This window comes from Microtus pennsylvanicus, chromosome 18 (genome assembly GCF_037038515.1).
Source record: "Microtus pennsylvanicus isolate mMicPen1 chromosome 18, mMicPen1.hap1, whole genome shotgun sequence".
Classification (NCBI taxonomy): Eukaryota; Metazoa; Chordata; class Mammalia; order Rodentia; family Cricetidae; genus Microtus; species Microtus pennsylvanicus.
Window position 1 is genome coordinate 2,218,177 of NC_134596.1, and position 23,595 is coordinate 2,241,771.

The following is a 23,595-nucleotide window of genomic DNA, read 5'->3' on the forward strand; positions in this document are numbered from 1 at the left end:
TCTAAGGTACAAGGAATAGAAAGGTCATTGAGCCCCCAACACTGTTGGGGTGGGTAACACTCCCCTGGGACAGCCTAAATTCTCATATTCTTGGATCAAAGAATGTGCTATGATAATGTGCATTCTAACTTTTTATTTTATTTTATTGATTTGTTTTGAGACAACTCTCTATGTAGCCCTGACTATCCTGGAACTCATTATTTAGACCAGGCTGGCCTTGAACTCACAGAAGTGCACCTGCCTCTGTCTCCCGAGTGCTGGGATTAAAGATGTACAGCCCCGTGCCTGCTCCCAGACCTTCTAACAGGAACAATAAAATCAGTGATCTAGATTCCAAGTCTACGAAAGTAGGAATCCCGACATTCTCAAAACCAAGGTTTGTATTTGCGGGGAGCCTGGAGCCCTCTTTGCTACAAGGAATCTGCTTTAACTGCTGGTTTCTGAGGGTGTGCTGGGACCTTCCTAGGAGCTGTGTGACAGGGGTCACTTGCTCCTGCACCCTCCTACTGCACGTACCCTTCCCCACCGCCTGACGTTGCCATTCTGCCTGCGGTCCCTAGATCACACACAGGTCCAGGAACAGCAGGCCCTGCCCCACCCAACCTCAGCCCTGGGAAGGTATCCAAGGTGACCTAGGGCCTTCAGGACAGCAGGTGCTAGGAGTCCCTCCCCTCCCACAGCTCGGAGGGGAGGGTGGGAGTGGGGAGTCCACCTTCTTCAGCAAGGGCAGGGCCTTTGCCAGTATCTAGCTGCCAACAGGGCAGGGGCGGGGCTGGGGGGGAGACTAAGGGTTTTTAAAGGCTCCCTGAGGAGGCTCCTCAGCTCCAAGCTCACCGCCTTCAGCTCCTGGACACCTGTCACCATGTGGTTCCTGACCCTGTTCCTAGCGCTGTCCCTGGGAGAGACTGGTGAGATGAACGAACGGGGGAGTGGAGCGGGAGGGGTTAGAGCCCTGATTCTCATGCTGCCTTTAGCCCTGGAAATCCTTTTCCCTTTTCCCCTCACCCGAGCTGCACCCCAAAGCACTTCTGCCCCCCTCCCTGCCTCTGCACACTGCCAAGTCCTTCACGGTCCTCATTCCCATATCAGGCCCCTGTTCCCTCCCATTTTCCAGAACTTTCTCTTCTTTAGCCATCTGACAATTTCTGGCCTCTCCAGTCTTGCCAAGGAACCCAGTCCCTTACAGACTTTGGCACCTTGGTTGCCCCTCTAGTTTGCTGTTTTTCTAGAGCCTAGTAGTCCAAATTCCGAGTTAGGGGTTTCCCCGAACCCCGCACCTAGAGACTTTGGCTGTCTGGCAGTTGTCAGTCTTCGGTTGTACCCTGTGGTCCTGACAACTGGTTCCCACATCTTCTCAAGTCCCTCAGTTTTTACATCAGATAGGTTCCCCCCTTTCTGCCGTGGGGGATCTGCCCTTGTCCCTTCTTGCTGGATTTGTGTGTTTGGTCTGATTTGGGGAAGTGCTGGGTGGTGAGAGCCAGAAACAGACATCCAGTGCCTTACTCATCACTTAGCGCCCTATTTTTGAGGCAGGGTCTCTCACTGAATGGAGTGCTTGCTCCCTGACTTGGCTAGGCTGGCTGGCCAGCAAGCCTGGGGGTCCTGCTGTTTCTACCGCCCCATCTCTGAGGTTACAGATGCACCTCCTCACACCTGACTTTTTATCTGGGTTCAGGGAGATGAGCACAGGGCCTCCAGTACTGTAGCAACCAAGTCATCTCCCCAGCTCTTGGGAGTGAGGTCTCATTATGTACCCAGGCTTGTGTAGAGTCCATAGCAGTCCTCTGCCTCAGCCTTCTGTGTGCTGAGACTACAGATAAGAGCCACCGTGCCTGCCCCCCTTTCCTCTGGCCCAGGCTTCCCTCCCATGCATGCCTCCCACCTTCACCCGCTGGCTTCTTGTTGACCTCTGGCTCCTGTGCAGCTCCTGTCCCCTCCCGACTGAGTCCCCCTGCACAGCTCCAGCTCCTATTCTGCCCAGGACTTCCCAAAGACCCTAATACCGGAACCTAGTACCCCCTTACCAAGCAGGTCCGCCAACCCCATTCCGTGGTGGTCTGACCTGTTTTAAACCCTTTTCCACTCCTACCCCACGGCTGCCTCTAAGAGACCCCAGACCGCTAGCCCCCACTCCCGAGACGCAGAGCCCTTCCCCCACGTTGCCCCAATCTTTCTCTCACTACTTGTCCCATCTCAAACTCTTCTCTCAGGGAGCTCCACCCCCACCACAACCCTAACAGGAGCCCACCCCTTGCCCTAACCCTACTCCTTTGACCTGGAAACCCCTCCTTATATCCCAGCCCAGCTGGACACTTCATGCCCAATCCAGGAACTCCCAAATCACCTTGGGGTCCCTTTCCTGGGTTCATTTATCCACTCAGGCCTATTTCCCTGAGACCTCACCCTTCTCAGAACCCCAAAAACCCAGCCCAGGCCCTGACTTCTTCTCAAGTCTTGGAAACTCTAAATGTCAAACCTCCTTGGCCTCTGATTCCACTCTCGTTGGACTAAGAGCCACTGGGTTCTGGAATCCCCTGCCCCCACCTCTCTCTCTCTCTCTCTCTCTCTCTCTCTCTCTCTCTCTCTCTCTCTCTCTCTCTCTGAGCCATCGCCTGCTGGCCCTGAGCCCAAAGTTCTAAGTCACCTGAACCATCCCCGATTCTTGTTCCAGACTCCAGGAGCTAGGTTGTTTCAGTCCCCACAGCAGAGATCTCCTTATCCAGGGCCAGCCACTTATGAGTTCCCTCCCTCAGAATGTCCCCCGACCCCAGCCCTGTGCCCCTCAGCAGCGCACCTCCCTCTCTGAGACGGCCCCACCCCCGAATGTCCCCCGACCCCAACCCTGTGCCCCTCGGCAGCGCACCTCCCTCTCTGAGACGGCCCCACCCCCACTGCCTTGCCGCAGGTGCTGCACCTCCCATCCAATCTCGGGTCATCGGAGGATTTGCCTGTGAGAAGAATTCTCAGCCCTGGATGGCAGCTGTGTACCACTACTCCAAATTCCAATGTGGGGGCATCCTGGTGGACCCCGAGTGGGTGCTCACAGCTGCCCACTGCTACAATGAGTGAGTGAACAGGGTGGGGACAGGGAAGTAGGGTAGCAGCCAGAGAATGGGACTCCAGGCTAGGCTGGGGTTCTGGAGGTTGAAAGACAGGCCGAGCTGGGCTAGACCCCTCTCTCCACGACCTCCGGGGTCTCCTGTGCTCCCTCCAGTCTTGCATTTGATTCCTATTTCTTTTCTGTCTTATTGTCCATGTGTCCCCTGCCTGTACTCAGAGCTGAGTTGTCTGTGGCCATCTGCCACTATGTGACTCCCCCTCCAGGTCCCTGCCCAGCCTTCTCTGGGTCTGGGTCTGGGTCTCACTTGCCCTCCTACCGACCATACCGGAGAACAGGCCCAAGGGGCTCCCCGAGGCTAGGAAGGGATGTCCCTGAGTCCTCACTGTCCCCAGGCCAGCTTGGCTCTTAGGACCTTCTGCCCACTCAGGACTGGGCTGAGCTGGAACTGGGTGAGGGCAACTGAGTGAGTAACAGAGGTTGGACAGGGTGCTGGGGCGGGGGGCGGGGGGCGGGGGAGAGCCTTGGGCTGTGGGCCAGGCTTTGCCTGCCTGGGAAGCTCAGCCCAGTCACAGCTGCAGCTGAGCAATTCTCAAGCCTTCCTTCTCTCCCTGCCCTCTCTTCCCTGTGCGTGCGAGCTCTCTCTCTCTCTTTCTCTCTCTCTCTCTCTCTCTCTCTCTCTCTCTCTCTCTCTCTCTCTCTCTCTCTCTGTGTGTGTGTGTGTGTGCGCCTTTCTGTCTCCCCTGCCTTCCATCGCTCTCCCTAATCCCAGCAAGTACCAGATTTGGCTGGGCCGCAACAACCTATTTGAGGATGACCCCTTAGCTCAGCACCAGTTTGTCAAGGAGAGCATCATTCACCCCGACTTCAACATGGACCTCCTGAAGAACACCACCAAAAACCTTCAGAGGGACTACAGCAATGACCTCATGCTGCTGCACCTTGCCCAGCCCGCTGAAATCACAGATTATGTGAAGGTCCTCAGCCTGCCCACCGAGGAACCCAAGCTGGGGAGCCGCTGCCTTGCCTCAGGCTGGGGCAGCATTGACCCCAGCGAGTGTAAGTCTGGACCAAACCACACAGCCTGAGGAGGGACACCTGGGTCTGAAGGAGGAGCCGGGAACAGGGCTGGGGTCTGCTGACCACACTCTTGCCCCCTGATCTACAGTCGAATTCCCAGATGACCTCCAGTGTGTGTACCTCGATCTCTTGCCCAATGAGAAGTGTGCCGAAGCCCACTTCGATACAGTGACTGACTTGATGCTGTGTGCAGGAGACTTGAAAGACGGAAAAGACACTTGTGTGGTGAGTGACCCTCTCCCTGCAGCGTGCTGAAGGGGCTGAAAGAGGGAACAAGATCCTTCATCCCCACATCCAGGCAGGAGCTTCTTGCCCTTCCCTATGGAAGCTCTGGGAGGGGAGAATCCTGTAGCTGGTACTACTTCTCTTTGACTTGGCTTCAGGGACTGTCCTGTCCCCTACTCTAACTCCATGTCCCTGCAAGAACAGGACTCCTAAGAGCTGGAGTTGGTGCCAGGACCTTCCTCACTCCTGTCCCTCTCCTCTCAGGGTGACTCAGGGGGCCCGCTCATCTGTGACAACATGCTCCAAGGTGTCACATCATGGGGCCCTACCCCATGTGGCAAACCCGAGAAGCCGGGCATCTACACCAAACTTATTGATTTCGTCCCCTGGATAAACAAAGTTATAAAGAAGAACACTAACTGACACTCTGTCCCCTGCCCCCAATAAAACCCACCATGCAGCAAATGAGTTCAAGGTCTGACATTCTCTGCCCTTCCGAAGTTGGGTACCAAGTCAATCAGCCGAGGTCAGAACCTCCCCGGTGGATCTCAGCTTGTGGAAGGGGATGGGTGGGTACATGCACAGGTGGTCAAAGGGATGGGACTGAGACAAATGCCGACAAAAAGGCTCAGACCAAGTCAGGGATGCCACATGAGTCCACTCTGGTGAGGAAAAGTCTCAGATCTCAAAGGTGAAGTTAGAGACGTCAGGAAGGTCAGCTCCGGCTGGAGAGATAACAAGCAATCGGACACTGAAAATTTGGGCTGCCGACCTGGTTTTATAGAGTATGGGAAGCCAGGAAGGGGGCAGGATGTTATATCAAGCCTTGACTTCCTGAGGAGGGGCCTGTCCACAGAAGGGCGTAAACCCCTCCCCCAAGGATGGGCTGCAGAGTATCCACCTGGGGCCCCTGGCTGGACCAAAGGAGGGAGAATGCCTTTGGGGCGTGGCCTGTGGGGCGGATCATCGCCCAGCTTGGGGGCGGGGCCACACTGCTCCGGCTGCTTGGGACCGTGGACCAGTGTCTGCTCAGAGGGAGGTAGCCGCAGCCTAGAGCATTGGAAGACTTCCAGGGTGGGTTCCTTGCCAAGACTCAGACTGCAAGGGGTGGATCCTAGCGCAGGGGAGAGGGGCTTGCCACCTGTCTCCCGAGGGTGCTGCCTGATCTCAGGAGAAGCGTGGGACCTCAAGGGAGGTCTGACGGTGACGGAGTCACAGGGACGGAGGTGGAGGAATCTGGCTGCGGGAACTCCTCAGTGTTCTGAGAAGTTGCGGAGTCCCCCCGTAAGGGAGCCCCATGGTAGTTCACAAAGCTGCTTGCAGCAGACTCATTCTGGTCCGAATTGGGCTCAGGTGGCAATTGGTGTCTCGAGGCCCAACGGAAGTAGCTGACCCTTCGCTCCATGAGAGGCGTACTGTAGCTCCACATTCGCACTTGGTTTAAGAAGGACAGAGTTCCTGTGGGAAGGGACCCGGTGGGCACTCGACTCTGGGCCCCACCTCGGGCCCCCACCCTGGCCCTAGAGGCTGACCCCCTTTCCTGGGCTCCGCCCCTGCCCTGCTCAAGCCCCGCCCTTCCATCCGAGGCCCCGCCCTCACCGGCCCACAGCATCAAGACGCTGGCGCACCAGCACAGGTAGAAGGCCAGCAGGTAGGATACCTGTGGCCTCAGGCGCAGCCTCTCGCAGTTGATGACAAAGAGCGTCAGGCTGAGGAGAATCAGGAGCCCTGCACTGGGGTGGGGCCAGAGAAGGACGGGAGGCTAGACAGGGGAACCCCCTCCCAGGAAGAGGAGAGAGACAGAGACAACCTCCCTGATCTACACTAAATAGACACAAACACACACACCCCACAGGACAAATTGAAACATACTCGGAGAGAGGGAACGGGAAAATGGGAAACAAAGCTATCAGCCAGAACTGGTGTGCATAGGCCCTTAATCCTAGCTATTCAGGATGCTGAGGCAGGAAAATGATACATTCAAGGCCATCATGGACTACAGAGTCAACCTGAGCTATAGAAAAAGCAACATAATTAACACAATTAATTAACATAAGCAACATAATTAATTAACACAAGCAACATAATTAACATAAGCAACATAATTAACATAATTAAAGTCTAGCACAGCTCTGGGAAGAAGGCTCTGGGTGGTGGGGGGCTCCCCAAGCAGCCCTGTCCTTTCCGACACTTACCGATGCCAATGCTTAAGAAACTGAAGAGGAAGTCGATCTTGTACAAGCGGCGGCAGACTGATCGAAAGGAGAGGAACATGGTGGGCAGGAGGATGAGGCACAGGGCCAGGGCCAGGAATATGAAGCCCTTGCTCATGTGAATGTAAACTGGAGAGGAGAGTTGGAGAGATAACTACAGTTACCCCCAACACACACACACACACACACACACACACACGCGCGCGCACGCGCGCACACACATGCACATGCATACACACGTGACATGCACGGACACACATACACATGCACACGTATACACACATGCATACACACATGACATGCACGCATGCACATGCACACGTATACACACATGATATGCACGCACACACATACACATGCACACGTATACACACATGCATACACACAAACACATACACACACGTGTAGTCACGTGTGCACACACACACGCATGCTCGCTCTCAGCATTCCCTCTTACACCATGAGTAACCAAAAAAATCCGCAAAATCCTGCCAATACAGGGTCCAGTGGCACACACTGTCTTCCTAGGTATTCCAATGGCTGGGAGGAGTGCCACTTCAAGGCCTGCATGAGCAAATATTTGTCTCAAAATACAAAGTAAAAGAAGTCTTAGGTCCTGGGGAGATAGCTTCATTGATTAGAATGCTTGCCTAGCATGTTTGAATCCCTGAATTCCATCCACAGCACTGTGGTAAACTGGGTGTTGGTGGCACTTGTCTGGAATCCCAGCACTTGAGAGGAAAATCAGAAATCTAAGGTTATCCACAGCTACCCACTGAGTTGGAGGCTAGCCAGAGCTACATGAAACCCTGTCTCAAACAAGGCAGAGAATGGAAGTAGCTCAGCACCTGTCTGGAACCTTTCAGTAGGAGAGCCCTGTAGAGTGTGTGCATGGGGGCTCAGTAGGAGAGCCCTGTGGAGTGTGTGCAAGGGGGCTCAGCAGGAGAGCCCTGTGGAGTGTGTGCAAGGGGGCTCAGTAGGAGAGCCCTGTGGGGTGTGTGCAAGGGGGCTCAGCAGGAGAGCCCTGTGGAGTGTGTGCAAGGAGGCTCAGCAGTAGGGCCCTGTGGAGTGTGTGCAAGGGGCCTCAGTAGGAGAGCCCTGTGGGGTGTGTGCAAGGGGCCTCAGCAGTAGAGCCCTGTGGAGTATGTGCAAGGCACTGGTGTTCAGGTGGAAGTTCCACCCCAGCTCCTGGCATCCATATACCCAAAGAGTCTGGAATGTTCTGGAGGAAGCTCCACCCCAAGCCCCCTCTCCATCTCTCTCCAAACCCTGGTACATCTCAAAAAGACTGTCAAATGATGACCTCTCCCCCAGAGCTATTCAAGACCACTCCCACAGGGTACTTAAACTGACCCCCAGAAAACAGTCACGTGGTCTTTCAGTCTCTCTTTTCTGTCTTCTCTCTGGGGGGCTGGAAGATCATCCGGGAGTGTTTTACCCATTAAATCTGGGCTTTTTCTAATTCAGTTTGATTTGGTCTGATTTGGACTGCTGTGTCAGTGGAGAGGCTTATCAGGGTGCAGAAACTTTTCACCTGGGTTCTAGCTTCAGCACTCCCAAAAATTGAAAATGGAAAAACATTAGCTCCACTCACATCACCAAAATCACTCCCTGAAAATGCTAAACTAACTCTGCTGCCGCTCACAGAGTCACCCCCCCAACAACCAACAATAGTAGCGCCCCCATGCGAGCCCAGGAGAGTGCCACTGGCCCGACCCGCAGTCACCTCTGGCACCCAATTAGTAGGACCCACAACCTATGCACTGACCGGTGACTTGGCCCACGTTGGCACACTTATGCCTCCTGCAGTCAATCCAGAGGCCGATGAAGCCAGTGTAAGGACCGTGCACATAGGCCATCCGCCCATCCACCACGCTGAACACCAACAAGGTTGCCAGGAAGATGAAGACGAAGGACCAGCCACGAAGGACCAACTTTCGGTCCTCCTCCCAGGAACAGAGCAGGTTAGCTGGGGAGGGAAAAAGGTTGGGGGACCTGGATCTTTCTCCACCACCTTGCTGCATACCAACCTCTAGCCTCATTCTCACCTCCCACCTACAACCACCTCCCCGTGGGAACTGTTCCCCGACTCATCTCCAACACCACTTTAACTCCTTGTGCACTGGCCTCTTTTGACATATTACCAGCCCGCTGCTAACCCCAACTCAATGCTGGGCCACCACACATTCACCAAGTCCTCTCCAAGGGGCTTCTCCTACCTCTAAGAGCTGCCTACCCTGGGGCCTCAATGCAGTGTGCCTCTCCTTGGGACACCTTCATTGGTTTGGACTTGGGTTTTGCTTTTGTTTTGAGACAAGCTTTCATATAGCCCAAGCTGGTTTCTAACTCACTAAAGAGCCAAGGACTACCCTGAGCCTCCGTGCTCCACCACCCAAGCGCTGGGATAACAGGTGTGCACCAACGATTCCGGCTCACGTAGTGCTGGGGACATGGAGCTCTGGGCGTGCCCTGCTTGCGCTCTATCGAGTGAGCCGCCGCCCCAGCCCTCGTTGCGCACATTCCCTTGGTCTCCCACAACCACCCACCCTTCCATTTCTCTTCTTTCCATCTCCTTCCCTGAGCTTAGCCCGGAACTGTTAGTCCCCAGAACTCTCAGTTCCGGTCAGGCAGCCTGTTAGAGGCTTTCGCGGTGCAAGGTACATCTCCTTCGCTGGCATTGTGGTTCATCGCTTGCTAATCGTTTTTCCCTCACCAATCCTCTGCAGCAGTGTTTCATGATGGTGGGAAAGAAAGCTGTTTTGCTCTCCCGTGCACTCCTGTCAATCAGCAGAGAAGCTGAAGGAGTAATAAATGAATGTAGGAATGGACGCAAGAATGAATGAATGCACACATGAACAAATGCATGAGTGGACACATAAACGAACAAACTCAGGAATGGATGAATGTGTAGGGAGAACTCCACAGCTTCAGCTGGCTCTGGAATGTAGGCATGTAGCCTTAATCTGTCCTTTGTCTTCAGCATCTTCTGTTGAACATATATGAATCATGGTCTGAGAATCTTCCAAGTGCTCTAGAGACGGGTACTTTGCATTGGTATGGATCTTGGTTTATTGATACAAATTTAAGGTCAACTTTGTTATATATATATATATATATATATATATATATATATATATATATATTGTTAGATAGATAGATAGATAGATAGATAGATAGATAGATAGATAGATAGATAGATAGATAGATAGATAGAGGTGTTGTGATTGTGCAGTTCATTTAAAATATGATGTATAATTAAGAAATACAGGTTAATAGATAATTATCTATGACAGTCAAGCTTGTAGTCACGTTAGTTAGATTTTCTAGATGTACAGAATTGTATTTCAGATGGATAGGCATTCTTCAAACCTTTCAAAGACTATAGAATATGGCATTTAAAATGTTTTAAGAACTTAGGACTTTTCATGGCAGTGAGACACATCTGCTCCTGGCAGATCCAATAAATTCAAGAGGGAGATGGGCATCGAAGAGCCTCCTTATGGAGTTTGTTAGTCATTTAGGCAAGAAACTGCTCTTGCCTGGACTGCTTGATGGTATGTTGGGTGAATCGGATATGCAGGACCCACGAAGAAATGACTGCTGAACTTGCCTAAAGGTGAGACCATCCTTTGGAGTTCATGAAAGGGTCAGACATTCTGCAGGACACAGAAGAGAGTGACTGACAAGCTGCCAGTATAGGCAGAACTGTCTTTGAAATTTCCTGCTTCGTGGAAAAGTCTGCAGGATACTACGAGCCTGTAGGCTGAAGATGGATGCCCCAATGGTACAAAATAACTTTGGGTGATTGTCCAGGCAGCAAGATGTCTCTGTCAATTCTAGAGTTTTGGAAGTTGCCTACAATGCACTTCCGGTTTGCTTAGGTAATATTACATCCTTCTGTGATCTTTGATGGAGTTGAAGAATTGATAGTTATATAGTTTTCCTCAGTTGTGATAATACCTGTTTGTTGTATGTAATTTTTCTATGTTAAAGTTAAAACCTTCCTTCTTCTTCTTAAACAGAAAAGGGGAGGTGATGTGGGATTCCCCTCTGTATGCTATGAATACCATTGGTTAATAAAAATCTGTCTGAGACAGATACCTGAACTTTACCCGGTAAGCCACAGCCTTGTGGTGATACACATATTAATAGAAATGGGTTAAATTAATATGTAAGAGCTAGCAGATAAGAAGTTAGAGCTAATAGGCCAGTCTGGGCGGCTGGGAAACAAACAAGTGGCCTCCCACTACACCCAAGGGTACCAAGCCTATGCAAAACTTGGTTGGGAAAAATCCAGCACACTGTGATGATAATTCCTTAATCGAGAATTTGCATTTGGCATTGTCCCTTTGGAAGCTCAGTTAGGATGTTTTGGGGATATGGAAATCAACTTGCTAAAGTTGTAAACTGGAGAATAAAAAAGGCCCCTGGCTAAGGGAGAGCATCTCAGTCCCTCTGCAACTGGAAAGGCGAAAATCATCCTTAAGATGCCCTGTGTCTTTTTCCACGGACCCACGTGAACCCACGCCCGTTCTACAACATGAATGTGTGCATGAGCAATGGCAACTGCTGTCTCGTCCTTTATAGCAGAGAACAGCGTGGTTTTCAGAAGAACTTGGGTCCAAGAGTCCTAGGACTCAGAGAAGAGCTTCGTGGCTAACTGATCACCAGCTCCTCAGCCTTCTCAGAGTGGATCACACACACACACACCCAGATCAAATGTGATAAATGCCACGCGAGCAGAAGCAATCTAGATGTCTAACAGGAGGGGTGGGTCTGCAACATGCCGCAGGTGCAGCAGGGACGCAGAAGTAGGCGGCAAAGGCCATGCATTCCTCCTTTTCTAGAATAGAACCCAGGCTGAACTCTTGATGTTTTAATTTTTTTGAGACTGAATTTCCCTCTTTTAAGTCTGACTGGCCTGAATTTACTCTGTAGACCAGTCTGATCTGGAACTCACAAAGATCCATCTGCCTCTGCCTCCTAAGTTCTGGGATCAATGGTGAGCACCACTATATCCAGCTGCTAAGATGAACTCTTAATGGGGTTGTAGACGGTGTGTGTAGCATTTTCTGGTTGCTCTTCCTTGAGAAGAATTTCACATAAGCCAGGCTGGCCTAACCACGACATGTACCTTAGGATATCTTATACTTCTCATCTGTCTCCACCTCCCCAGGGCAGGGATGACAGCAGTGCCTGGTTTGTGCCAGGCGGGGTGGAACCAGGGCTTTATGCTAAGTGAACACTCTACTGAGCTACAGGCCCAGCCTTGGCTTTGTGGTTTTGGCCTGAGGGTTTGTTGTGTGTTTGTTTGTTTCTGTAGATGAAGGGAACATAAGTGCCACAACCTAAGGGAGTCAGTTCTCTCTTTCCAGCATAAGGTTTTAAATCCTCAAACAAACTCAGGTCCTCAGAGTTGGCACCAAGTGCCTTTACCTGCTGAGCCATCTTACTGAACTGGATTTTGTTTTGTTTTATTTTGTTTTTGCTGTTTGTTTGTTTGTTTTTGGATAGGATTTCAATATTTACCTGGAACTCACTATGTAGACCAGACTGACTTTCACATCCTGGGGATCCTCCTGCATATTTAGTCCTGATAGTAAATGACTGTGCCAGTTAGTCCAGCAAGTGCTTCGGATTTAAACCACCATTGTTTCGTTTCGAAATTTGGTTCCAGTAGCCTCCCCCCCCAAAATCTCGCTGGGTGGTGGTGGCGCATGCCTTTAATCCCAGCACTTGGGAGGCAGAGGTAGGTGAATCTCTGTGAGTTCGATGCCAGCCTGCTCTACAGGGCAAGTTCCAGAACAGGCCCAAAGCTACAGAGAAACCCTATCTTGAAAAATAAAATCTCAACAATGAATATACCGTATTTCATGCCATTTGAGAATGCAGCTTTCTCTTAGATTTTGGTGTGGAGACAGAACGCACCTTGAACTCAAAGTGATCTGCCTGCCTCTGCCTAGCACCAGTATCACCACGCCTGGCTCAAAGTTGCTCAAAGCTTCAGTTATAACCCTCAGAACTGGAAAGCATAGTATAGTCAGACATGTCTCAAAATTCACCTCTAACCTTTAAAAATAAAAAATTAACATCTAGGGGGCTGGAGAGATGGCTCAGAGGTTAAGAGCATTGCCTGCTCTTCCAAAGGTCCTGAGTTCAATTCCCAGCAACCACATAGTAGCTCACAACCATCTGTAATGGGGTCTGGTGCCCTCTTCTGGCCAGCAGGCATACACACGGACAAAATATTGTATACATAATAAATAATTAGAATTAACATCTACTAAGGCCAGGCATAGTGGTGCACACCTTTAATCCCAATACTCAGGAAGCAGAGGCAGACAGATTTCTGTGAAGTCAAAGCCAGCCTGGTCTGCAGAGTGAGTTCCAGGCCAGTCAGGGCTGTGTAGAGACTCTGTCTCAAGACAACAAGCGAACAGAAGAATAGCACCTGGATTCTCAATACGACATGGTTACCAAAATGTGGTCAAGTTAGGCATGGTGGCACCATGGTAGCAGGATAATAAACAAACAGAGAGGGGCCAACAAGGTAGGGCTCAACAGGTGAAAGCTTGTCCCAGCAAGGCTATGACCTGAGCCCAGTCCCTACCATCCACACGGTAGAAGGAGAAAATTGACTCTTAGAAGTTGCCCTCTGCCTTCCACACACTCCCCGTGGTTCTCACACACACACAAATAAACAGATAGATGTGGAGCTGGGGACTTGGCTCGGCAGTTAAGAGCACTTACTGCTCTTGCAATGGACAAGAGTTCACCTCTCAGCACCCACAACTGGAGGCTCACAACTGCCAATCAGTCCAGCCCCACAGAGTCTGGCACTCTGTTCTGGCCTCTACAGGCACTGCATGCACATGGCACACATAGAAACACACAGGCATGTATGTATACTCATAAGAAAATATAAATGGGGTCTGGAGAGACGGCTCAGCGGTTAAGAGGACTGACTGTTCTTCCAAATGACCCGGGTTCAATTCCCAGCACCCACATGGCAGCTCACAGCTGTCTATACAACTCCAGTTCATACAGACATACATACAAGCAAAACAACAATGTACATAAATAAATAAATAAATTTTAGAGAAGGAAAATATAAATACATCTCGAAACAAACAGATGTAAAAATAAAATCTAATAATATGGGTGCTTATATAATAAACATATAAAAATTTGTGAGTAGTTTTTCCTCTAAAGTTCATCAAAAGAAAGTAAGGGGAAAGAGCAGACTATTTTCTGTTGTTGTTTTTGTTGTTATGATTTTGAGATAGCCTCTGATTCAGCAGCCCAGGATATCAAACTCAATGCAATCCTCCTGACTCTGATTTCTGGAACTGCAGCTGTGCACCGTCATACCCACCTGGGGGAAGAGGATTTCAAAAGTCCCTCTCCCTGGGTAGGATGCCTGCCTGCCTGCCTGCCTGCCTGCCTGCCTGCCTGCCTGCCTACCTTAGTCCTTACTAAGCTGTGGCTGGGTCTTCCTGCCCCCCAGATCTGAAGTCTTCAGGAGCAACGAGCAGACTATGTTTTTGTGAGGTTTCAGAGGAGGATGAAGAGCAAGAGAGACAGATAGGAAAGAAAAGGGAACAAGTGAAACACAAAGGCAGAGAAGGGAAGAAAAGAGAGGAACTGGCTCAGGGCAAGCTCGGGAATTGAGGGAAAGATGCAAGTAGGTGGAAGGAATTATAAGCTCAGATCTTCTAGAAACTAGAACTCATCTCAGATATGCTGCTGACCCAGCTCTGACTCTCCGTCCTGCCTAGCCCTGATCCTAGCCAGACCTACCCCAGACCTTCACTAACCCAGCATCACCCTGTCCTACCCAGTCCAGACTCCATCCAGTCCCACTGACCCAGCCCTAACAGCCAGGTCACTTACGAAGGTCTACGGTGGAGTCTGAGGCCATGGCCAACCGCAGCCTCTTGGAACCCCTCCAACTGTCATAGAACTCACCCCACCCCCAGCTGCTGCCTAGCCCAAATCCCTGAATGCTGTCTGGGAACAAAGAGACAGATAGCAGGAACCACAGACAACGAGGGCAGGTAACTTTAGAGTCAGACCTACAGATATCCAGGATGCCATGGGAGTGCCTGGAAGCAGAGGCTGGTGCAAATTGAGTACATTCAGGGACTGACCCCATACTGCTTCCCCACATGGACCAGAACTCCTCTGGCCTCCAGAGCAAGGGGATAGTAGCTCCCGACAGAACACAAAATGAAACCCAAGACTCTCTGAAAGTGACCTTCAGCCTCCCAGATGCCACCCAAGGTCATCAGGTCAACATACAAGCACCTGTGTCCATCATCCACACTCGAGGACCCAACATCCAGGAACTATCAACATTCACACCTATGACCCGAAGGGTGAGCATCCAGGAACCGCCAGCATCCGTCTTTCTTCCTCGGAAGCTCAGTGTCCAGCCTTTCTCTCGAAGGTTCAGCACTCAAGAGACCCATTCTCAGGGTTTCCAGTCCAATACACAAGACATACAATCTGTTGCCTACAATCGCTGGCTTAGTTCCAGAGAGGGCTCTGCCCTTTACCATAATCGCCGACTTGACATCCTAAATTCGCATACTCTGTGCAATGTCCAGTCAGAAATCCACAACTTGCAAACTGACAGCCACCTCTCCTTGACACACAACCTCAAAAGAGAATCCAGGCCCAGTGTGGACGTCCCCCCATCTATAACACACAGTCCAGAGGCCAGCATCAGGAGCTTTGAGTCCTTCGTCTGGGACTCCAAGGACGAATCGCGAGGATTGCCACACTACTCTATGTCCAGTCAGAGTACTCTCGGCAGTTCCTTAAAATTGTCAGGCAGTTCTACTGCATTGGGCTCCAGCAGGTGAGTGAGCAGAGGAGGGGGGCAGAGGGGGCCGCATTCAAGTCTGCACTTGTATAACTGCATTTGAAACTGGAGGTGTAGCAGGTGTTAGAGGGGTACCTCAGTGAAACCTAAGGGATTTGAACAGATACAAGGCAGGTGAGATATGGAGTTTTGTTTTGTTGGAATAGGGTCTCTCTAGTAGACCAAGCTGACCTTGAACTCAGATCCTCTTGTCTCTCGTCCTCTGTGCTGAGAATAAAGGCATGTGCCACCATACCTGGCTTCTCAGATGGGATTTGAAGAATGATTGTGGGGTGGTTGGGCAGTGTGGATGGACTTTCCTGCTGATGCTGGTCACATGATTTGTCACAGAAAGCAGAGCAAACGCTGGTCACTGGTACCCGTCAGCTGGAAACTGTTGCTCGAAGCCAAGAAGATCACCCGGTACCTTAGCCTGGTCCTGACTGTGGCCGGTATGCTGATGCTCAACCTCATCGCCTTGTGGCAGCCCTGGATCCACTTCCAAGTGCCTCTGTCGCCCACAGGGAGCACCAATAGTTCCAAGAGCATCCCCATCGACACCATCTTCTTCATGCGTTGCCCTGACATCTCCTGCATGAATGAATATGATAAGAATGCTTGTAAGGTTGGCCCTGTCCTCACCCCCCACCGAGATTCAGGTCTTCTCTTTGTCCTAGAGAACTTCAAGGAACAATTTCTCCCCTCCTTAGGTACTTGCTGATGCCCATACAACTTCTTCATGCCCAAGAACCTGATGTCATTGACTAAGAAGTAGATCCTACATGCCAGACCGGATGCATCCAATTCCCACTTTTTAGAGTTCAGGGTTGGTTTGTGCGTGCATGTGCAAGTGTGCCTGTGAGTGTGTGTGTGAAGGCCAGAAGATGACTTCCAGGTGTCTTTTCTCAGGAACCATCTTAGTAAGGGTTTTCAATTACTGTGATAAAACACTATGACCAAAAGCTATCCCGACCTGCAGGATGCGAACGGTGGTCCCTGATAAACCCAGGGGAGAGAGGGGAGAGGAATGGAGGGTACAAGAGATGCAAGAAATGACGGCAAGACAGTATTTCTGATCAAACTGCCATTTATTATATCCTCAGAAGCTGTTATATAGCAAATGGGCAAGGGGGAGGGGAGATGTGTCAGGTCTGTTGGAATTCAGGCCCGGAGACATCCCCAGCTGATAAGTGAGCATTTGTGATTGCTGACTGTAATGTTTTTCTAAAAGTCTGGTGCCTGCAGGTCTCACTAGGCTAATGTCCTAGGTCCGGTCGGGAACTTGCCTGCAAAGGTGAATATCTTACTTGTGAATTTAAGATGGCTGTAAGCAAAATATAGATCTCAAAATACAGGTCTTTGCTTACGGCAAAAAGCAACTTGGAAGACTTTATTTCACCTTCACTGAAGCAGCATCAGTTTCAGCAAAGCAAAGCATCAGTTTTCATGGTCCTTAATTCAATCCTGGGTAACTCCAGTTCCAAGTGATCTAATGCTCTCCTTTGGCCTCAAGGAGAGAGAGAGAGAGAGAGAGAGAGAGAGAGAGAGAGAGAGAGAGAGAGAGAGAGAGAGAGAATGTGTGTCTGCTGGTTGGTCATCTGTGTCTGCACGTGTCAATGTGTGTGTGAGAGAGTCTTTGTGTGCATGTAGCATGTGCACACAGATGTGGAGGCCAGAGGTTAATGTCAGGCACTTTCTCAATTACTTTGCACATTAATTTATTTTTTAAGATTTATTTACTGGAGACAGGTTCTCACTGTGTAAACCAGGCTAGCCTCAAATTCAGAGATCTGCCTTCTTCTGCTTCCCAAGAGCTGGGATTAGAGGCATGCCCCACCATGACCACCTATTTTAAATCTTTATGTATGTGTCTGTGTGTGGGCATGTGTACATTCGTACGGGTGCTCACAGAAGCCAGAAGATGTCATCCTATTCCCTGAAACTAAAGTTACAGGTGGTTGTAAGCCACCTAGCGTGAACTCGGGTTCTCCAGAAGAGCAGTGAGCACACTTAACTGCTAAGTCATCTCCTCAGCACAGGCTTGGTGTTCTTGTTTCTCTTTTCCCAGACCTGCTGGACCTGGCCTGGGCCTGCCTTCTCATCTCCGGTATCATGAGCTTCTGTGTCTGTATGGGTCTCATCAGCACCATATTCTTCCCCAGTACCAACATGCCCTGGATGGACTTCTCGCTCTTCATCTGCAGCCTCATGACAGGCATGTTACTACGAGGCTTCCCACGAATGCCCACGATGAAGGACAGCCACATTACTCTAGACTCAGCCCATCCCATCCTCATCTCCACCCTCAGGCCTAGCCCGACCAATGTTACTACAAGGCTTCCCACAAATGCCCACCAAGAAGGACAGCCACATTACTCTAGACTCAGCCCATCCCATCCTCATCTTCACCCTCAGGCCTAGCCCTACCGTCTTACAAATTCCTAGTCACCATGTTGTATCCAGGCCTGAAACCAGCCTCATCTCTAACTCCCATCTCAAAGCCAGCAAATATAAATGCCCAGACCTCCTCCCTGACACCAATTCCATCTCCACCTCATCCTGAATCCATCTTTTCCCAAACCACACTCCTTACTATCCTCAGCCTCTTCACAAATCTCAACACCCAACTTGGCCGCAAGCCTTATTACCCTCCATGACTGTCTCAAGGTCAGCCCAGCCACGTCCATTTAGTAAGTTCGACCTCACCTTGAGTCCCAACCCCTCTCTAGCTTCACCTCCTTCTCAGTCCGCACTCTAACCTACCAGCTGTGAACGTCCCCTGAAACTCTTGCCAAACGATTCCCAGCTACATCACCTTCTTCCACCCCACCCAAGGACATCGCCCACCCAGTCTCACCTAGCACAGCCTGGATTCCACCTCTACACACAGCTCCGTGTACAGTTCTGCCCGCCTTCCCAACAGCATTTCCTTCAAACTACTTTATCTCTCCGAGTCATACTTCTCACATATCTTGAGTGGGGATACATTTTTCTTTTTTTAAACTGGGTCTCAAGTAGCTGAGGCTGACCTTGATTGACAGATGTACGTGAACTCCTCCTGTTCCTACCTCCCCTGCGCTGGGACAACAGGTGTGTGCTGGCACACCAAGTTTATGTGGCTCTGGAGATGGAACCCGGGGGCTTTGTGCATGCTAGGTGAGCACTCTACCAACTGAGAACACATCTCAGCCCACTGGGGATAAAATTTTCCGTCATGTGATGACGTAGTGAGTATTCAATTAGAAAACATTAACTCCGTTATCTTTGTCACCGCACTGATCTTATGAGCTGGGCAGGTGTCCCTTTCCTCCCTCACCCCTCATTGCCCCTGGTCAAGGTCATAGAAATAACTAGGGCCCATCTGAGGCACATGGGTTAGTGACACATCTAAGTCTCCAGGCACATGCAAACGGGGTGCGCACATGCAAACGGGGTGCTCTCCACGGTCCCCTTTCCGGGTCTGACATGCCGGCATGCAGGAGGCCGAGAGGTGAGGATGGTGAGAGAGATAGAGGGTTAGCACGGGAAGCTAGCTTGCTCACCCTTCCCAAACACTTCAAAACTGACATGCTGGTTAGCACTGGAAGCTCGCTTGTTCACCCTTCCCAAAAACTTCAAAACTGACGTGCTGGTTAGCACTGGAAGCTCGCTTGTTCACCCTTCCCAAACACTTCAAAACTGACGTGCTGGTTGGAATGTCTGTTTCCACACGTACCCAGGTCGAGGGTATTTCAATGTGGCGACAACTGATGCTGTCTACAACTTCCAGTCACGTCACAAAACATTTCTGGAGAGGACAGCACTGCTGAGAACAGAGAACTTGCAGCTCCTGTCTGCTGGTCGCTAGCAGGTGTCTGCTTTGTGGGGTAGCATGTGCTAAATCATCAGTGTGTCTGTTTCTAGCTGGGCTGCCCAGGAATCCCAGCTACCTACCTGCTTCAGTCTCTCCCTTGCTGGGATGAAGGCATCACACCTTCAATGGTCTAAATAGAACTGTTGAGACTGGACAGATAGCTGGTTAAGAGCACACAGTGTTCTTGCAGAAGACCAGAGTGCTGTTCCCAGAACCCACGTGGCAGATCACAACCACCTGTAATGCCCCCTCTGGGAGGAGCTGATGTCCTCTTCTGGTCCCTGAGGGCACTGCATCCAGTTGTGAACAACCCCCTCCCCACAAACATACCTATAATTAAGAAAGAAAATAAATCTTAAATATAATTGTTTCAATATAAGCCACAGTAGGTAGAGAACACCTCATTTTAAAACAAGGCATTTCAGTCAGATAATCCTTTTCCGTCCTTTAACTAAATATAGGGCACTTCTTACATTATTTTCAATAACACACACACACACATAAAATGCCCCAGTTCTGTTAAATCTGAAAAAGTGTTTTTTTCTCCCTTTTCACAAAGTATCTTCACTTCCTGTCAATTCATATTACCCAAAATGGTCGAATTCTCTCTCTGTGGCCCCAGAATCCCAACACTAAGGAGCCAGTAGTCATGGGAATCATCCCAGTCCTCGAGGTTTTTCATGGGTCAGGATATAACCGATAACCACCCACCTTCACGATGGCCCTCACAGATGGGTCGGCAGTTATGCCCACTGCACAGATGAGAATACTGAGGCTCAGGTCCATTAGAGGCTGCTCTAAGGGAAGGAGCAGAGGCAGAGGCAAACGGAGGGCTGGAGGTATAGCTCAGCTGGTAGAGCACTTGCCTAGAGTGCACGAAGTTCAATCCTGAACTGCACGCACCGAGTGTGCCGACACACATCTGAGACAGGAAGAGGTCTAGGTCACCTTTAGCTGCACAGCCATGTGACTGAGCCCACAGGGGGCTCACATGTGGTCCTGTCTATGCCACACAGGGGTCAGCATCATTCTGGGGGTCCTGTTCTACCTGATGCAAGCCCGAAAGTTCTTACAGGAAGGCATGACCTACATGCTGGGGAGAAGCTTCTACCTGGCCTGGATCAATGTCTTCTTCTTCTTCATGATTGGTCTGACTGGCGCGGGGGTGGCCTCAGTGATGATGGGCGTGGTTAGGAGTGGGACTCAGGTTGCACACAGGGCTAGGAAGGGTGGGAGCCAGGGCTGGGCATTCCTGTAGGCTTGGGGTGGGGTGGGGACAGCGTGAGGGTGGAGTTGACTGTGGGATTAGGGATGGGGCAGCGGCTGAGGTAGGACTGTGTCGAGTACAGTGAGGGCTAGCCTACTGACCTCTGTGTCTTCTCTGCCCTCTTTCTCAGGTCTCTTCTCCTATCTGAACTACATGAGCTTCTGGTCCATCCTGGCAGTCCAGGCCATATGGTCTTAGGACAGGACACTGAAAGGATATCAATGATGTACTTACTCTCACAGCTGCCAGCTGCCCGACAAGCTGGCCTCCGTCCCTATACTCATGAGTTATGTAACTTCTCACTCCCCTCAACCCAGAGTAACTTATATTTTAAAGAAAAATATTTTCTGCCCAGAATATTTCATTACTTGACTGTGTGTGCTGAAGTACAACTGTCATATTTCTCCGCCCCTACCTTATCCATTGTGGGCTACTCTTAAGTAGAGGGACAGAAAAGGGACTCGGGTAAACTATCCAAGGCCAGCGAAGAGACTGGGGTGAGGGTCCTGGGCATACACACGGTGCTTTTTTGTTTGTTTTTTCAAGACAGGGTTTCTCTGTGTATCGCTGGTTGTCCTGGAACTCCCTCTACAGACCAGTCTGGCCTAGAACGCGCAGAGATCTGCCTGTCTCTTCCTCCCGAGTGCTGGGATTAAGGGTATGCACCACCGCCAGACCTCTGTGAGTTCCAGGCCAGCCTGGTGTACAGAGCAAGTTCCAGGGCAGGCTCCAAAGCTCCAGAGCAACCCTGTCTGGTGTGTGTGTGTGGTGGGGGAGGTGTGCACCACCACATGGTGCTTAATGTTTATTTGCTTACCCCACGTCTTAACTTCAACCTTTAGTTCTTTTGATGTCTGTTGTGGTTTTGTTTTTGAGACAGGATTTTACTATGTTGACCCAGGCTGGCCTGGAACTCATAGAGATGGGCCTGCCTCTGCCACCTCAACACTAGGATTAAAGGTGTGCCTCCCTGTTGCATAGCTCCAACTTGTAGTTTTATAATTAACAGCTCACCTTTTCCGAGAAAACCCTATTCAAGTCCTCAGCCCACATCCCATCCCTTCCTGCAGTTTCTCCCCTACCCTACTCTTCTCCCCAATGCCCTCAACACAAGCTTCTCAGGGGAGGGTTTTGGGAGGGAGGTGTGGAGCCAAAAGTCATCTGCTGAACAAGGAAGGGTTGATATCGAGTAAAAAACCCACCACCTGCCTCCTGTAGAGGAGAACGAGGCTCCCCCTTTCTTATTCTCATAGGTCTAGACACCGTCACTTACTAGCTCTGACTCACAGCAAGGTTGACTTGAGACTCAGTTTCCTTGTATGAAGAGTAGAGGCAACGATCTACCACACAGGTCCAACCTTCGGACATCACCACAGGATATTATCTACAAAGTTCACATCCGAGAACTGCGCAAGCAAAGGGTTGGAGAGATGGCTTAGTAGTTAAGTGTTCGCTTGCTTTCCCAGAAGTTCAGTTACCAGCATCCATGTTATATGCCTGTAATCCAGTTCTAGGGGAATCTGTGGCCTCTTTTGGCCTCTGCAGGCACTGAACCCGTATATACACATAAGCCCCCCAACACATGGGCACACACACAAAAAAAATAAAAATATGTTTAAAAAAAGAACTGCACAATTGAGGTATCAAAAGTGACAAAGAGCTGGACAGATGACTAAGCTGTGAAGAGCACGTGCTTTTGCAGAGGACCAGGACTTGATTCCCACAACTCACGTGGCAGCTCACAACCACCCTTAACTCCAGTGTCCAAGACTCTTCTGACCTCTGAGGGCACTAGGCACACTTGTGTTAGATATAAATCTAAAATAAATATATTTTTGTTTCAAAATAATGTAGACACTTCCTCATGTATTCCAGGCTGGTTTGAATTCAGAACCTAAGTTCTGAATCTCAGGCTGGCATTCCAGGTGGGCACAATCATGCCTGGTTTACATACCGCTGGGGTAGAAACCAACACTTCTTACAAAGCTGAGCAGGCACTCTACCATCTGAGCCACATCCCCAGCAAAGGTGCCCATTTTTAAATAAAGACGAGCTGCAACTCTGTGCCTTACACTAGATCTATAAAAGTGGTCAAATAAACACAGTCCAATCCTGTGCAGAAGAACGCAAGATATATGCCCACGAGGAAACAGATGGGAGGAGAGGGGATCCATGCTATGAGGGAAAAGAAAGGTCTTATTTTTCTGTTGCTATGATAGAACACCCTGATAAAAGCAACGTAATGGAAGGGTTCACAGTTAAAGTACAGTCCATCACACGGTGTAGTGGTGGGCCAAGGAGGCAGGCAGGAGCTTGGGGAGGCAGCTGGTCAGGAAGCAGAGGGATGCGAACACTTGTGCACAGCTCTCTCCGTTTATACAGCCCATGGTCCCCCCATCAATTAACCTAACCAAGATAATCCGCGCACAGGCAGATTATCTGGAGTTGAGGCAATTTGAGAATTCTTTGCGACGACGACAGATGAGCAATGGTGATCGGGGAAGGAGTGTAATGAGTCTTTCTATACCCCGCCATTCAGCTCCCAAATAATGACAAAGAGACATTATTAATTAGAAAAGCTTGGCCTGTCCTGCCACTTGGCATCACCTCTCTCACATTTTGCACCTCCCAGGACTCAGCCCTCCTCCCTCAGACCTAGCAGCCCAGTCCCAGCCACGCTGTTTCAGGCACAGAGAACGCACGCACGCCACTTCGTCCCAGCGTCCCTGTTCCCCGCCCATCACAGAGCACAGACGCCAACGCCTCTAACTGCACCACGCCCATGCTTCCCTACAAAGCCGTCAGCCTGTGCCTGGTCCCGCCTCCCGCGCTGCGGCGGCGACCGCTGCTGGGCCGCCCTTTCCCCCGCCCCTCGCCCTCCGCCGCGCTGGCGAGCCGGTGGCTTCCGCGCCTGGCCCCGCCTACCTCTAGGGGGCCTTTCTCGTCCCGCCCTCTTTCGGGGGCAGCCTCCGAAATGCCTGTCGAGAGTGACGGAAGAGCTGTCCAGATGTGTCCTCCAACATATTTTATGTC

The 23,595-nt window shown here is 50.6% G+C and overlaps 3 protein-coding genes across 4 annotated transcripts; 2 read left to right on the forward strand and 1 right to left on the reverse strand.

Annotated features, from left to right (window-relative positions):
- Positions 1-762: 762 nt before the first annotated feature.
- Positions 763-4,831, forward strand: Klk1 (kallikrein 1). Its single transcript, XM_075952928.1, has 5 exons — positions 763-908; positions 2,906-3,065; positions 3,831-4,117; positions 4,227-4,363; positions 4,628-4,831. Exons 1-5 carry the CDS (start codon positions 863-865, stop codon positions 4,784-4,786), a joined length of 789 nt encoding a protein of 262 aa, XP_075809043.1. The 5' UTR covers positions 763-862; the 3' UTR covers positions 4,787-4,831.
- LOC142837680 (uncharacterized) lies at positions 4,827-23,580 on the reverse strand. Of its 2 annotated transcripts, XR_012908307.1 has the most exons (6): positions 23,488-23,580; positions 14,941-16,033; positions 8,345-8,545; positions 6,559-6,705; positions 6,024-6,096; positions 5,743-5,821 (listed from the first exon to the last, which is right to left on the reverse strand). XR_012908307.1 is itself a non-coding variant. In XM_075952930.1 (5 exons), exons 2-5 carry the CDS (start codon positions 14,960-14,962, stop codon positions 5,550-5,552), a joined length of 642 nt encoding a protein of 213 aa, XP_075809045.1. In that variant the 5' UTR covers positions 14,963-16,033; positions 23,488-23,580; the 3' UTR covers positions 4,827-5,549. The 2 variants fall into 2 exon arrangements, 1 of the variants encoding a protein (XP_075809045.1); XM_075952930.1 differs by lacking the exon at positions 6,024-6,096 and having other exon boundaries at positions 4,827-5,821.
- On the forward strand, positions 14,745-20,760 carry LOC142837674 (uncharacterized). The gene is made up of 5 exons (XM_075952907.1): positions 14,745-15,439; positions 15,794-16,062; positions 17,511-17,657; positions 20,312-20,443; positions 20,693-20,760. The coding sequence occupies exons 1-5, from the start codon at positions 14,745-14,747 to the stop codon at positions 20,758-20,760; spliced, it is 1,311 nt and encodes a 436-aa protein (XP_075809022.1).
- Positions 23,581-23,595: the final 15 nt, after the last annotated feature.